Source organism: Apteryx mantelli, chromosome Z, assembly GCF_036417845.1.
Source record: "Apteryx mantelli isolate bAptMan1 chromosome Z, bAptMan1.hap1, whole genome shotgun sequence".
Classification (NCBI taxonomy): Eukaryota; Metazoa; Chordata; class Aves; order Apterygiformes; family Apterygidae; genus Apteryx; species Apteryx mantelli.
In genome coordinates, this window is record NC_090020.1 from 50,861,764 (window position 1) to 50,877,633 (window position 15,870).

At 42.6% G+C, this 15,870-nt stretch overlaps 1 protein-coding gene across 4 annotated transcripts in view; it reads right to left on the reverse strand.

Moving 5' to 3' along the window:
• Positions 1-11,389, reverse strand: part of CAST (calpastatin) — a 65,798-nt gene extending 54,409 nt beyond the window's left edge. For all 4 annotated transcript variants that reach the window (XM_067316653.1, XM_067316654.1, XM_067316651.1 and 1 more), the window contains exons 1-2: positions 11,315-11,389; positions 5,807-5,872 (exon numbers count right to left, since the gene is read on the reverse strand). In XM_067316653.1, coding sequence (XP_067172754.1) covers positions 5,807-5,872; positions 11,315-11,368 — 120 coding nt within the window. In that variant the 5' untranslated portion in view covers positions 11,369-11,389. The remainder of the gene's footprint in view (positions 1-5,806; positions 5,873-11,314) is intronic.
• Between the last annotated feature and the right edge of the window lie 4,481 nt (positions 11,390-15,870).

Sequence of the window (15,870 nt, forward strand, 5' to 3'; positions counted from 1 at the left end):
GTCTCGTTTCATATCATATCTGGTCCCATTCTAAGCTGGGGCTTCAAATTCCTAGGATATACGACCTTGTTTTCCTTTCAGTGCAGCGTTTTTACATTCAGACATTCTGGTGGTGCACAGACTAGATTTTCAGACTGATACAAAAGCTCCACTTGGCATTTCACTCTATGATAATAAAAAGAAAATAGTGCTTTCAAAATTATGTGCAGTTAATAATACAAGCAGGATTAAATCCAATCATATGAATCAATTCAAAACATAGTAGGGGTGTCTCAGAGCTTTCTATATGCATATGTTAACCATACAATTACACCCAACAGGAGTGTTTGGTTTGCAACAAAACTATGATTTATACATGTAATTGTGTACTAAAGTACACTTCAACCTGCAGTGGACAATGTCATATTTATGTATTTTTAAGTACACTGGAACTTAGTATTTCTATAATTAACTAATCTGAATAACAGCCAGCTGAATTCTACCCTATCACCTCTGTTTCTTCTATAAGTGTTATGTTCAACGCACACACTTCAAAGTTATTGTGTCTTATTCCATAATATTATTAAAATGAAAGCTCAATACTGTATCTAAAAACCAAATATCCTTACTCTGAAATCCACAAAGTTAATCACGACCGCCTAGCACTTTAGTATGCTTCATGGAAGATTAGGGCAGGATTAGGACTTGTACTTTAATCAGTAGAGCCCAGACTCCCATAAGAAAGAGTTCCTCTTTTTTTGCCACCCCTTCCCCCCCCCCAAAGCAGGCCTCTGAAGGGGCAATAGTGACCACAGCATTCAACAACAGAACAGCAGGACCACGTGTTACCTTCCGCTCCTGAAACACTGCTCGGCTTCCACAGACAAGTGGAAGGCTTTCACTTGGGACATGTCTGGTCTCCTCTCACTTGGATGCCACTGGAGCCCCATACCCTGCCACCCTCTGCCGACAGCCAGGGCAAGTTCAAAAGGGCAAGGGCACCACAAAGGGGCCTGGCAGATGCCAGCAGACCGATGAATTTAATGGGGCAAGGCAGAGGGAGTGCCTGGCTCGCCACACCACTAGTGACCGAAACGCGAGACTCTTCAGGAAGCTCCCACTGATTATATAGGTGCCAAGTGGCAAAGGGTAACAGACAGCAAGGTGCAACCTTGTATTATCACACAAGAAGTGCCTACTGGGTCAGGCCAAAGGTCTGCCTATCCTGTTTCCCTGTCTCAACAGTAGCCAACAGCAGATATAAAAGAAAAAAAAGAAGATGTAAAAATGAGATAGGTATATGGTGATACACCTCCCAAATAATCTCACAGATTCAAACAATTTGCGGCCCAAGGACTTCTTAACTTCAGGATATTTTATAAACTGCCCTGAGCTTCTCTTCAGTGAATTTGTCCCACATCCCCTTGAATTTGATCTTTTAGCTTCCAAAGGCTTCTAAAATGCTAGTACCTTGGTGGAATAATGAAGCTTAGAGTAAGCTAAAAGCGGTAGAAAGGCACCTGAAAGCTGAAGATGATGTTGAGATGAGGGGTAAAGAACACCAGTGGTCTCTCATGAGCTAACACTTCACATGCAAAATTGTCAAAACCTTGGAATATTGGGAGGGAAGGAAAGGAAATTGCAATTTCTTATGCACACCCACTTTGCGATGGCACGCTGCAAACACGTTGACTCAGGACCATAATGTCAAAACACACTAAGCAAAGAGAAGGATGGATATGGGAAAATTGCAGCACAGTATGCATTTATACTGGGTTCCAGGTGCACCCCAGCTGTAAACACATGCAACAGCTTCAAGTGCACAAGCAACCACCAGTCTGAACAAGAATCATCTCTTTTCTGTTAACATCTACCACATGCACACAAGCAATAAAAACATTTAATTAAAGAAGATTTAGATTCTCAATAAGTGTCCAAATGAGTTTAACAGATTTAAAGTTCTGAAAAACAAGACACAAAGAGTTAAGGTATACACCCTTGTGACTTGAATCTTTGTCCTTGGGCAGTGCATGATATGCCCATAACACACACACTTCCTTTTTGAACTGGGCCAATAAAGAACTGCCTACATCTTCCTTAAAATTACATGTTCTAACATGCTTAAGTTGTAATACTCTGTCATTCGCTTTAACAAATCTTTTGCATATTTGTAAAAGACACCATGACATGTCAAGACACAGCTATACATTCAGTTGCGCCTCATTACACTCACAGATTACGTCTCTCTCAACCTAAAGCTGACCTGTCCCTGCGGCAACTAGATCTCTGAATCTGTCTACATTTGAAGTTTAAGTGGCATAGCTGGAATGAGGCAAACTGGATTTAAGTACAAAGGTGTTTCTTTCCTTTGATAACATGCACAGAGTAATCAAGCAGAGGGCATCAGCCTTTCCAAGGGAAGCATGACCCTGTAAAGCTGGATACAGTCGTATTTGTTCTGAGCAAATTGCTCCGATTCCCCCTCTAGTGCGCTAGACGTAGCAGTACTGCATATCAGTTTAACTGAAGTGCTCCCAAGTAACTGCCATTGGCTACTACAAAGGAGCAGTAACAGTAAAATGGGAATGTAGCCTTAGGGCTACATCTTAGTTTTTGTTTTAGGAAACTAAAACACTAAATTTAGTATTTCAGAAGAAAGAGGGGGCTCAGCTAGAATCTTTAATACTGTGGTAAACTTTTTTTTTTATGCTTCTGGCTACTGAGTAAAAAAGGCAAGTGTAGGCCCTCAGGAAGAGAAGAAGAAAGGAAGGACTGTATGTATCTGCTTCCCAGGCAGGACAGCCATCAAGCAGAATAGAGGTTACTGGATACTACTGCTTAACTCACCTGCTTGCTGTCTCTTCCAGTCAGCCACTCAGTACGATTTAGCTGTGCAATTTCAGCCACGTCAATGTAGTAAAGTATTTCAAAATAGTAAAGGTAGTAAAGGATTTCAAAAGTTCATTTTTAAGTGAGGAGTAGGCACTAGCTGCCAGCTAAACTACACATACTGTGCAGGAAGAAAGCCTTCTCCACAACTCAAGTGGGAACACTCCCCAACTTCAGTGAGTTCAGGATTTCTCCTCTAAGCTTTCAGGAAGCTACACATCACACTGCTGTTTACACCATCCTGTACTTGGCAACCTGGTTTCTTATCTCTCCCACTAAACTGCTGGATGACCTTAAGTAAGTCAATTCCAGCCGTGTGTTTCAGCTCCTGCTCTCTCCCAAATTTTATCTGTCATTCAAATAATGTTGCTCATCTCCTTTACACATCTCCTTTACACAATGTTTTAAGAGCACAACATGAGAGAGAAGCACTAAAACACTGGAAAGTTAAAAAGTAAAATTACTCCCTGTAGAAAAGGTCTTACAAACCTGTATAAAAGGTCTGTAGGGATGTAGTCATAGATAAAGTGCACATGCACCTTGCAAAGATTATACATGATTCCAAAACTACAGTGTTATTAAAAGATTATCTTCAAACTGATAACTCCTAACTCTTTTAATGCATGATTTTATTGTACTTTGATGCTAGAAACAGAAAAGCATTACTGAGTCATTTAATCCCCCTGCACCTCTGTACAAGACAATGTCTTACCAAAGTACGATTTCTATTTACAGTAAATCTGATGTGATTTTTCTCAGTCTAGCTTTAAGTCTCCAAGAAGGAAAGGCTTCCATAAGCTTCTTCAGAAGCCTATTTCACACCTCAATAGCATGCATTTTGAGCTCTCCTTGATGTTGTAGCTAATAACTGTCCCCTACTCATATTTGTGTCAGCCTAATCAGTTCCTACCTTTACCCTTCTAAGTTTTACTCCTTTTCTCTCACTCCTTGAGGATTTATACATCCTAAAGATCTGAAAGACAGGCTCACTTATAGTTCTTTTTAGCTAAACTATGAACAAACAGGCTTTTAAAAGTTTCCCTTCAATATTAATATAAGCTCTTCAAATTCCTGATCATTACCAAATTCTTTCTGGTAGTGACACGTGTGCCCCAAACAAAATACTCTGGGCATGGTTGTCTGCAGTCCTCTCTAGATATACTATAAATCTCTGCTTCAAAAATTGGGAGACTACAGGAATAACACACAAATTATCTCAGACTTGTAAACGAAAAGACAACATTGATGACTCTTGGAAAAACAGTGCAAAGATCCTGAATTGCTACTTCAATTTCTTAAGAAATTGGAGAGTTCTGGAGGTAGTAGTCAATAGTGGTAGAGCAGGTGCCATTTCACCAGCCTAAGAAAAAGTATTTTGATCTACTTTCGCTCTTAAACACTGTCAAGCCAATTACAAGATAAAAAACTGAGAAGTCAAATATACGGAGAACTTCTCAAGAGAAAACACACACAGTATTTTCAGGGCTCAAAAATTAAAAAGTATAAGCATCAGAACAACAAACTTAGTAACAGTCTTGCTAGCTAGAAACAGATCTTCTCTGTAACAGATCTCTGTCACGAATAGTAACTCCACAAGCCAAGCTGCAGGCTTCAACTCCCACCATTCCCACAAAAAGATCAGCACTTCTATATTAAGAATGACAACATGCAGTCAAGGAATTTAGCATAAAGAACAACATTAAGAAAAAACTAAACTGTCTAGAGAAGAAAGAAGGACCAAATTTCCAGGCTAGACAAGCCTTTCTTGATACTGGGCCAGGAAAGAAAGGTAATTGCTTTAATCACCTACCTCAGAGGACTGTAATATGAGCGTTCACTGGCCTTGATTTGCACAGGAGTTAAGTATACTATAGCTTTGGAGTTAAATATACAGCTTAGACAAAGTTATTTTCCAAATAATAGCTTGCGATATGAGCAAAGTATCAGGTGTACCTACTTCTGGTTTCCCATGTCTCGATAATTGACATTTAAAGCCAACAAGTAGACAGTTAGTAATAGACGTGTCTATGAATTATTCTATTTCTGAATCTGCTCGCTACCTTCCATGGGGAAGTACTGTTCTTACTTGCAGTTGCAGAGGCTGCTGGGGAGCGAACGATCAGCACTGGTGCTCACTCACAGTACTTGCTTGCTGGCCTGGACAGCACCGTCTCTTTGCACCACGAGCCTGACTCCCAGTAGCACACGAGGACATGCCTGGTGGCTAGCGAATGGAGCCCCTCCCAGGGCTCGTGGCTGCTGGGAGAGGGGTGACCCTTCAGAGTACTGTTCCTAACACTGTCTGTCCACAATCCCTGTAGCTTCTGATTGGTAACAACAGCCATTACAACCAGGCTACAAAACTGCATGTTGTAAACTCAAAGTTATAGCCCAGCAAGGACTCTGGAACGATAAATACCAACTCCTGATGAAGAAGAATACTTCATAGATAAGTATTTTTCTAAAATACAACATTGACCACACATTTGCAAGTGTGTCAGGAGATGGCCCAGATGTGCACTATCCACATAGGAATCTTCCCTTTGGGAGAAAAGAAAAGCCAGGATGCAGACAAGGTGGGAAGAGCCACAGCACACTCCACTTCATCCTTGTTTCTGGACAATCAAAAAAACAGTACCATAAGACACATAACAAAGTGCACTTGCACTGCAGAATAGACCCATCCACTGAGATCCTGAATTTCCACTGATACTGATAGGAAACATTTAGTGAAAGAAGGAGCAGATAAAAGAAATGTTTCCATTAAGCTGCTAAACAGCACAAGAAAGAACTACACATTTCTGGAATGAACTGTATGTGACTACAGTCACCAATCAATTATCTGAAAACTACCACTTTGTCATCAGAAGAAAAAAAATCTGTATATGAGGGAATTCATTACCAACTTTTCTTAACATGATGAAACACCTGAATTTACCTCTGCCACTTCTGCTTTTTTCTCTCCTGATTCAGAAGAAGCTCCACTTGTCTTCTTCTCACCACGCTGTAAGTATAGAAAATAAATGTGTAGTTATTAAGATCATAAATTACACCTACTATGGAGAGAGATTCCCAAATATCTTAGTGCATGTACAATCCATTTCGCCTACTGTAATATGAGAGAATGGAACATTATAAGCTTTCTCACTAATCGATTACAGAATTCCAGATGATCTGATGGATAACTTGAAGTGAAATCATGCTTGAAAAGTAATGTCTTTCAGGGCAATATAATTAACATTGTTGGGTGTGTGTGAAAAGTTCTGAAAGATACCTACACTTATCACTCATTATTCATCAGCACAGTGCTCTCTAACAGATACCTGCGTCAGTAACGCTGTCAGTGACACAGATTTCAGTAGAAATCGAACAGGTCTCAGGGAGACCAACATGACTCATGCAACCATGAGCATCCACGCCGGCAGCTGAACTGTCCTCGGAAACATTCCAGTCAAATGCACACTATGCCCAGCCCTCCTTACCTGGAGGACAGCTGTTACCACGATTTCTAGAATTATATTGCCGATATGCAAAACATAATCTCTGTAACAATTCCAGCACAGATGCACATTAGGGAATCCAGTTCCACTAGATCCCCCAAACCTCCTCTATCTTTCCTTCCATTCAAGATATTAAACTTCTTGCTTTCACCTAACCTGAAGTGAATCCCATTTGTCCCCAGCATGCTATAACATACAGAAAGACACAGTCCATTCAGCATGCACACTGGCATTCAGATCTTGCAAGCTTTACTCCATAGATTTCTAAAAAGTGGTGAATATGATCCTACAAAAAATCTTTCCAAAAACATGTTGTTTAGTCTTTATAACAAAGAAAGAGGCTATAGATTTTATAATGACTATAAATGGCAACATAATATAGCTATTACCTAGTATCTCTGACACTGTAACTTTCCACAGCCAGCCAAACATGAGAATGGGGATCCATCTCTGTTCTGTTTTGTTAAGTAAAGAGAGGAGATGATTTCGGACCTATTTATTTCTCTACTGCTTTGTGGGTTGAGTAGCAGGGCATAAAGTTAGCTAACCCACTAAAGCAATGGGTTTCAACAGCATTTTTTTACATGGGTATAAGGAGGAAGCGCAGTGATATATGGATCATTACTATCTTCAACTGGAATGTGTTCAAGCACATCAGACAGCCAGGGAAAACAGAACAGCTGAATGCACATCGTAAAACTAAAAGAAAAACATTACTTGTCTCTAATTTGTTTCAGTAATGGCAGTACAGCACAAAAGTTTCAAAAATTCCTTTTAACAAAATGCTAATAATTCAAGTTTTTAAAATGAGTTTGGGCATCAACTGGATACTTAAGTTGATAGGTTTTAATTTTAAAAATACTATTCCCATATTCCAATTTTTCCTCTTTAGAGGTAAAACAAGCCACTTAAGCTGTTTTTTCAGGCAACAGGTGAACTCATTCACAGCCCCATAAAAGCACTTTTAATACAGACACAATTAAACCAGTTACCTGTGCTTTTTACTGGTATAATAAAAGCATACCACACACGTACCAGTAAAAGCAATGTTAGCAAAAGTGCTTTTGGTGACAAAACAATAAGTACTAGAGCAGAGCTGTAAGTTGCAGGAAGTAGAGCTCCTACCCAATAAAACTCTAATGTAGACTAGGCTCTAGTCCTAAATCGATATTCTCAGAATCACAACACTCTAAAAGCCAAGTGCTACCCTGATTGCAGTGACGCAGGTCTTATTGTTATCCATGTGTATAGCATCCGGTTTGTGTATAACTGTGAAAGTACACTGCATGTAACGATAGGATTTCACTGGCTTGCCTGATGGGATATTCATTTTCGTGAAAGCTGGCTAACGACGCAAGCTTGCCTTTCTGTACACAATCTGTGTTTTGTTGCTTTTATTTGTTTCTTCAGTTTGGCCATAGTTATAAAAGCAGTAACGCCAATTTAAGTCCAAAATGAATGTGCTTCTTCTTTTTTCTCCCCTCCCCTTTTATTTTTATTTTATTTATTTACTTATTTTAATCAAGTCATAGTTTAAAGAGTTTTACACCTCAGTTCCTCCCTGGTCTCTCCAGCTCCATCTGTGGAAGGCAGGAGCCTTACCTAGTTCGCACTGGGCATGCCAAATATTTACCATGGACAGTCAAGTGTTACCCTTCCTCCCTAAGTCCATCGCCTAGTTTCCATACAGAGGAAACACAGGCCAGAGAGGAGCCGCAGCATGAACAGGAGCCCTGTTCCAGGACTGAAGTGAGGCACACGCTGTGTCCCAGAGGATGCATGGAGCTCAGAGCATCCCTTCTTCGGTGTCAAGGCATGTACATTTGGAAATTAAATGCCTGCAGTCTCTGCTCCAGAAACCTATGCCAAACAGCATCTATAATAATGAGACTTTGACTTAAAATCCAAATACTGTTTAACAGTTGGAACAAAGCACATATGTACAGATCAAAGTATTTTTTTAATCTCAAGCCAGTTAGAGTCAGGCAGCTATATAATATTATGTACCAGCAGTTTCTGGCCTCAGACAATAAAGCAATCTATGAATGTATTATCTCACTTAAAAGTTTGCTGTCCTGAAGAGCTAACGTACAAAAGTACAACTTCCTCGTACACCTTCTGGGTAGACCACACCGGTTCCCTGAGCAGCTCATGTTTAAAGTAAGAGAAGAGTTTAAAATGCTCTTTGCCTGCTCTTTGCTGCTCTGTATTTCCAAGCTTTGAACCGTCTAGTAAAACAAACAAACAAAAATCAATCTGTTTAGCAAGAGAATAAGCTGACCTTTTCTGGGCCAGGATGCACATCTTGCTCCTTTACAACCCCAGCTGGTTGGGAGAGGTGCCTTTTTCTTTGGCCATTCTTTTTTCTGCTCATCTTTCATTACAAAGCCAAATCAATGTATTCACACAGTAATAACACATCCATAACCAGGTCAACAGACAGGAGCGGCTCCAACTCAGTCACAAAACCACTCAGCATAGAGTTTGAATTACATTTTTAATTAACAACTGTTTCCTGTGGTCGCTGGAGAATTAAGTTGCCCCCCAAATTTTCCCACTTTATTAACCAATAACACAGTAAGTTAAACCACCTAAAACTTTATTTGGAATCATAATATCTTCACAAATCTATCTCAAAATAAACAAAGAAAAAGAAGTATCATAAACAAGAAAGTTTATCTTAAGATCTTCATCATCTTCTACAGTGTACAAAAATGTGTGACACTTGTTTTATAGCTACCCTTGCAATTTCTGATATAAAGAGCATTCATAAATTAGAAAATCCATGACCTAAGTGAAAAGGACAGAGCAAAATATTAATAATTGAACTCACAACCACATTTTCAGTCTGCACTTGCAAAAATCAGACCCAGCTAAAGGTCTTGCTTCAAGACAAGACTGAAAGTCTTTCCAGGCCTTCAGAGTCACATCAGCATTAACAGGCCTTTGGTTCAGAGCCATCACATTGCATCTTCAAGGACTGCAGTGATGACATATTCAGTAACTGGGTAAGAAGGGAAGTTTACTTGCCAGATTCTCAGCTAATGTCAAATAACACGGCACCACAGATATTAAAGGAGGCATATCATTTTGTGCTAGACAGGAATCTGGCCCTTGTTCTCAGCTGAAATGGGGAAAAAGACCCATGAGATCTGCGAGCCTTTTCTGAGAACAGCAAGATGGAGAGATGTGTCAAGGCACTTCAGTCAAGATGTGTAAGGAATGTATAGGTGAAAACTAGATTCTTCTTACAGCAGTCACATTCTGCTTTAAATACACCATCCAGGGAAAACATTGGTAGAACAACTAATTCATCTCTTTTGCATGGTTCCCTTCCTCCCCTTCCCCCCCCCCATTTTATGCTTTGCTTATTCCTCTTGAGACCGTAATGTCTCCCAGTCAGAAACTGCCCTGAGTGATGCATGTCCAGCACTGGACAAAAGGGGACTCCAGCCTCCATGAGGTTAGGGGAGGTTAGCCAGTGATATTCTGGTGCAAATGATTATAAAGACTGATTTCCAATAGAGCACGTGGAGGAATGGTTTGCTAACCTGAAAACATACAGTAAGTCTTAGTATCTTTTCACACCTCAGACTCAGTGACCCAGGACTACAAAGGTAATATCCCTATCATCGCAATTTAATGCGGCAATTCCCAAACTTTATTTGCGACTTTGTGCCACCTTCACCATACTGTATAACTGATTTGACTTAACACAGTGAGTGACACTGAAACACATTACTAATCACGTATCAAGGCCACTTAGAGCAATCTAAAAGTATGATTAGAAATTCATCTGAGTATAGACACTTAGCAAATACCTTAACATAATGTTTTCTGTGAAAATCACCTTATATAACGTACATTTTCTCTAAAACTTTAATGGAATGCAAACTTTTTTTTTTTTACACTATTCCACAAAAAGACAAACTGCTTCCTCATATGACTAAAGTAGAAAGAAGATGTTTTAAGCAATTGCAGGTTTGGTCACAGTAATGAGCAGCAACGTAAGGTCAGCTGAACCACCAAGAGCCAAAGAGCAGTGGTTTACTTCAGAAGTAGCCAGCAAGCTAAAACTATTCCTGGCAATTCCATCAACTACCTGCAGTTAGCAATATGTTTTGGAAAAAAGGCTCACTACGGAATTTCTCCAAAGCAGAAACAATCCTATAGATTGTTTCTAGAAATATAGATTATGCCTTACGTTGCAAACCACCTTGTTTTGACCAAATGATAAAGTTCTGCCAGTTAGAAAGTTTGCAGTAGTTGGAAGATTACGAAAAACGGGCGGCAGCACGGAAAAGCCCAGTCTTCAATGTTGCTCTACCTTCAGCAGGAGTTCAGGGAGAATTTAGGGGAGCACACGCGGAACACGTTAAGCGCGAGTGCCAACGCGGCGCCCAACACCCCCCGCCCCGCAGCTGCAGCGGGCTGAGCCGCACCCGGGCACCGCCGCCCGCCCCTCGCCAGCGCTTAACGCGGACGGGACCGCTGCGCTCGCGCGGAGCCGCCTCCCCCCCCCGCCGCAGCCCCCGGTATTTACCATCGCGTACCACCACCGCGCGAACGCCATGGCCGCCGCTCGCTCCCTCGTCCTCGCGGGCCGCCCTGGCCCTGCCCGGCCCGGCCCGGCCCTGCCCTGCCCGGGGGCGGCGCCGCGGCGCCGCGGGAGCGGCCCGCGCCCGGCCCCGCCCAGCGCCGCGCCCTCGTCCTCGCCCGCGCCCGCGGAGGGGCCTCGCGGCGGGCGGCCGCCGCCCTCCCCCCGGCCCGCAGGCCTCAGGCGCGGCGCAGCGCGGCCCCCGCGCCGCGGCCAGGCCGTCGCCCGGCCCCAGCCGCGGAAGCGGGCTCGCCGCCGCCGCCGGGCCTGGGCGCGCAGCCCCCGCAGCCCCCGCGTCCCGTCCCGTCCCCTCCTGTCGCGTCGCGTCGCCCGGCCGGCGCCAACCTACCGGCCGGGCGGCGGCGGGCGGCGGCGGCGGCGCCCCCCGGGCGGGCTGCGACATGGCGCGGCGCGGCGCGGCTGCCTCCCTGCGGCTCCGCGCTCCGAAGCGGGGGCGCCGCGCTGCCCCGTGAAGCGGTTTTTCCGCTGCGCCCGGAGCCAGCGCGGGGCGCGGCCCGCCCCCGCCCGGCCCTCCCCTTCCTGCGGGCGGCGGGGGCCGCGGGCGGGCGGCGCGCTCCCCCCCCGCGCCGCGCCGCAGGGCTCGTCCGGGCCGGGGCCGGGGCCCGCGCGAGCACGTCCCCCTTCGGGTGGCTGCGGCGCCGCTCGAGGAAGCAGCCAGGCGCTCACTCCTCTGCGGGCTCTTCTTCTCCTGGTAGATGTGACTTGGAGGCAGCGAGATGCCTCTCAAAACGGCACATCTGGTCCAAAACGAGCTTGGCTCCTCCCCTCCCCCCCAGGTTTGGGGGAAAATAGACACTTTCCTAGATTAAGTTGCAAGTGGAAGTACTGAAGGGAAACTTCTTTTCTCACGGAAGTCAGTCCCTCGGCCTTTCCCCGTTCCTCTGAAAAGGCATTCGGTTTTGACATCTGATCCCGCAATGATGCTTGGAGCCGTTCCCAGCTCGCCTCCGGACATCCCTCTCCAGATGCTCCTCCAAAGCTTTCTGCCTTCTTTGAGTGCAGGCCAGCAGTAGGTCCAGGCACCTACCTGTTCCTGTAACTCAGGCTCCTTCGGCATTTAACCCTTGCTGTCCCAAGATCCTAAAATTGCATATAATGCAGAAGAGACTTTCCCTCCAAGTTAACAGTCTCAGTTCTGAAGTCTGTCCCATATCCTGTGGTTCCAACTGTAGTGTTAAAACTCATATATTTAGCATCTACTGCAACTCAGGTTATTAAATCCAAAGGCCATCAATGTCTGATTTTTTTTTTAAGAATAAGTTCTAAATCTACAAATCCGTGTGACACTTTACACAGATAAGCTGCCCAAGATGTATGGTCAGTTCTTCCAAATACAGCAGGAATAATTAATGGTCAATCAAGGCTATTGGAAGATCAAGCCTGACTAAATGGCCCAGATCAAATGCTGGAAAATTCTCCATGAATACGAACAGTATAATCCTGAGCCTGAAAGACTTGGTTTGATTTGGCCAAGTCTTGTTCATAGGGATGTGTAGCTGAGATGGAAAATTTGCCATTTAAGACTTTTCAGTGAAGACCTTCCTTCTCCAAGACCTTCTCAGTGAAAGATTGTAGCAAGAATGATGTAATTAATAATATGAAATGAACCTTCAGTGAAAGGGGGTTCAAAATGCAGTAATAAGGGGGTTCAAAATGCAATAATTATCTATAAACTGAATTAGACACAGACCTTGAGTGGGCCAAGGTGAGTCCCTAGAAGCCTTGGGGATGGCTTTAACCTCCTGAGAGGAAGGAAGGTTCGGACACATCATTTGCCTAAAGCCTTGCTTGACATACCTTTTGGATAGCTCTGTGCAGACTTATTTTGCTAGCCTTTGAAGGGATTAAGCCCATGACATCTATGAATTTTGCATTCCACTCTAAGGGTCAAGTGCCTAAAATTTTAAGTACACAGCCTTTAACTAAGTTCTGCATTGCAGATCGTGAATATGTAAAACAGTTACATAGGACGGGTCTGTGAGGATGTGCATGTAGGCAAGATGCTCTAGGGGAATTAAAGTTGAGGAACATGTTTAATACAAGACTTTTACCCCAGTCTTTGCATGTTATTTTATCCGGGTTCGCTCTGACAGGTCTAACAGATAGGACTGCATTCCTAGGCTGCAGGCAGAGGATCCTCCCTGCTGACACACTGCTTCAGGAGGCACTAACAGTACTTCACTGGTTTTATTGCTATGTGCCTGATGACAGCAGCTGAAGCAGTCAGTAATTGAAATTATGGAGTTACATGTATATGAAACTCCGTAATTTCAATGTATATGAAATACTTGGTCATCTGGGTCTGTATTATGCAGAGTCCTGAGGGTTCGGCTGATCCAGAAGCACATGATCAACTTTAAGCTCTCCTATTAACAAGTTAGGTATATAAATGCAGCTTGAAACAGCTCTCAGAAATCCCATTCAGCCATGCAGTTCGTCATCTAAATACAGACCGCTTGTTCCAAAAGGACTCAATCTACCTCCAACACTATATGCCTAAAATGTCACTCCTACACTGGAATGTGTTGTTTTGTGGATGCTGTTAGGCACTTAGTAGCTGTAGGAAGGAGGAGCACCCCTCAGTCACATAAATCAGTTCCTGCAAGTGCTGCATGCCTATGTAAGGTTTTGGATAGTCACTGGGCTGCAGTCTTAAAAGGAATTCTTGCTTTGGGGTGAAGGGTTTTGCACAGTTGTTGCTATTAGAAGGCTCTTCTAGATCTCTAGTGCTTTAAAAAAACATTGTTTATTGGCAATTTCCACATAAAATTATACTTAACTAGTTTATGTTCATTTTATATGTGGATGATGTAGACACCACACATTTACCAAGGGATTAAAATCAGGTACTTGTTCCTCCAGCAGAAGTGATCACAGCTGACTGGTGCATGAGTCAGCTCTTGAACTACTGCAGGGCTAAACACCAGTTGGCTCATCTGGGGAAAATATATGCTTTTCCTACAGCTTTCAGTAGTGTACAGGTGTGTAATTTCAAAGTCACGCTGGTTTTCTGCTGCATTTTCTGCTTGCTTCTTCACAACATCTGCAATTGTCATACACAAGTGAACAAACTCCCTCAAGCCCGCTGAGGTTTTACCTGCCTCATGGAGTGGAGTACTGCACCGAACTGGTCAGAAACACAGACAGATGCAAGAGACGATCGATAGTCCAGACCTACAATTTGTCCAGTGTGTGTCAGCTGGAGCAATGACAGATGGCAACGTCAGGAGCTATTTATTGTGATAATGTGTAATGTAAATAAGCATTCCAAAGTAATTTTGATGCTTTTGATAGACATTTAGAGATACTTTTCATGGGTACATTTGCATTTAATTCAAGGTATTGGGAGTCTAAAATTTGTATTCAGAATCACAGGCTTATCTTTTCCCTACCAAACTCAGTCTCTGAACAGCTCCAGTTGATGTCAAATATCTCTGAATAAAAAGATGCCCAAAATTCTGGCAGGGTCAGTAGAAATTTTTGCCAAGTATACATATTTTATTACTATAACTCATATAATAGTACCACAAGTTTATGAGGTACTCACCAAATTTACAAAATAGAATACAAAATCTCTTCTATAATTAGATTTCTACCTGTGGTAGTTTTAAAAAATATGAAGAAGAGTATAAGAATCAGTGAAACAAGTTTTGTTTAATCTCTTTACCTCTCTTCTTTTGGTTTACCAAGAAAAACTTGTCACGATTTTTCTTTCTGTTCTCTTCCTACTAAAACAAAATCTCGCTTTCTTATGGATGGTAGGTCCTGCACTTTGGTGATTACAGGTCATGCACTCTGGTCAGTACTGGCAAAATGGCTCCGTGAACAGCCATGTAGTTTTGCCCATCAAATTTTACAGTCTGTGAGGAATATTGTTTGTTAACCTGAGTACCTGACTTATGAACAGCTAAGATCTAATATCTGCTTAGCAGTGCTCCAAAATGTATATTTCTGTGTTTAGAAAGTGGGAAAGTAGAGTACTCATAAGCCACAGCTTAGGAGCCACAACATTTGAGAGACTGGCATTGCCCCATGCTGGAGTCACATTCATGCAAACACTTCTCTTTTGTCTCTATGTGTCCCTGGGGAGCACAGGTTCCCTGAAACGATCCTTCTGAAGGGTCTGACTCGTAAGTGAATGCAGAAGACTTTCTTTGGTCTCACCTCTTATTTTCTTTACCAAACAGGATTTACTTTTTCACTTGATGCATGTGGTCCCACCCTGTTTTAACACACCAGCAGTAACTAAGGTGGACAAGTACATTTCATGTATTCTTCTACTGCTTCTGTTCACGCAGTGTTTGGTAAATACAAAGTGGTGTTTTCAGTTATAGAAATCCTATTTGTTGATAAAGCAAATGGTTTGATAACATCCTTGTACCATTAAGCAATGTTCCAAGTCTTTATTATTGAAAAAGAATGGTTTCTCTCCATATGTGTCTATACACATACATTTGTACATGTTATAAACATGTTCACTTTTATTGTGTAAATTGTATGTCCTTTCCGTTGATCTAGCCCTCATCAGCGTGGTTGGAAGATTCCACACCGGACTCCATCCCGCTGCTGAATGGAAATTTCCTTTCTGCAGACAGACATCCCTATCTTTAACACTAACCAAGAGGAAATTACAGTTGATTCCACAATTGTCTTTGGGGTTTTTTTTTTGTTGTTTTTTGTTTTTTGTAAATCAGTAAGTCCTGAGCTGGGCGTTAATTCAAAAAATTAACTTTAAAATGTTGTCATTAATGGAGTTGAATTCGGATGATGCATACAAAAGTTTTTATTTATCCAAAGTTTTGAAGGACATTACACTGAAATAGAGCATTTTCACATAAATCCTAAAGCTTCAGCAGAATGTGTCATATGATCATCAATGAAAAA